Here is a 339-nt window from a genome sequence, read left to right as displayed (position 1 = left end):
GAGGAAACGGCTACAATAACAACACTAGTGATAATAATATAAGATATTCACGTTATGGATAATATCAAACACTACTCCAAGAATGTAGATTCAGGTAAGGAGGTAAAACAAAAATCCAGCATAACACTTCTTTTATTTCTATGGAAGGAGCGGTCCTTCCTTGACTTCGTCGTCGAGGAGAACTTCAGAAGGAGCGGCGAGTGTAATCTGCGCATCGCTCGAGAGGAATTCTTTCCTGCGGGATTCGGTTGGATTCACCAAAAAGGAGATGGCATTGGGAAACTCTTCAACAAGGAGTGAGTCTTTTAGGGAGCGCGAGGCCTGGACACTGTGCTAAAG

General features: G+C 43.7%; 1 protein-coding gene across 1 annotated transcript in view; it reads left to right on the top strand.

Annotated features, from left to right (window-relative positions):
• Nucleotides 1-54: 54 nt before the first annotated feature.
• The window catches only part of LOC119585929, a 1,035-nt gene continuing 750 nt past the window's right edge, over nt 55-339 (top strand). The window contains exon 1 of the mRNA XM_037934649.1: nt 55-296. Within this exon, the coding sequence (XP_037790577.1) occupies nt 55-296 (242 nt within the window). The remainder of the gene's footprint in view (nt 297-339) is intronic.

This window comes from Penaeus monodon, chromosome 20 (genome assembly GCF_015228065.2).
Source record: "Penaeus monodon isolate SGIC_2016 chromosome 20, NSTDA_Pmon_1, whole genome shotgun sequence".
Taxonomy (NCBI): domain Eukaryota; kingdom Metazoa; phylum Arthropoda; class Malacostraca; order Decapoda; family Penaeidae; genus Penaeus; species Penaeus monodon.
The sequence above is the reverse complement of the archived record's forward strand: the minus strand, read 5'-3'. Positions and strand labels throughout refer to the sequence as shown.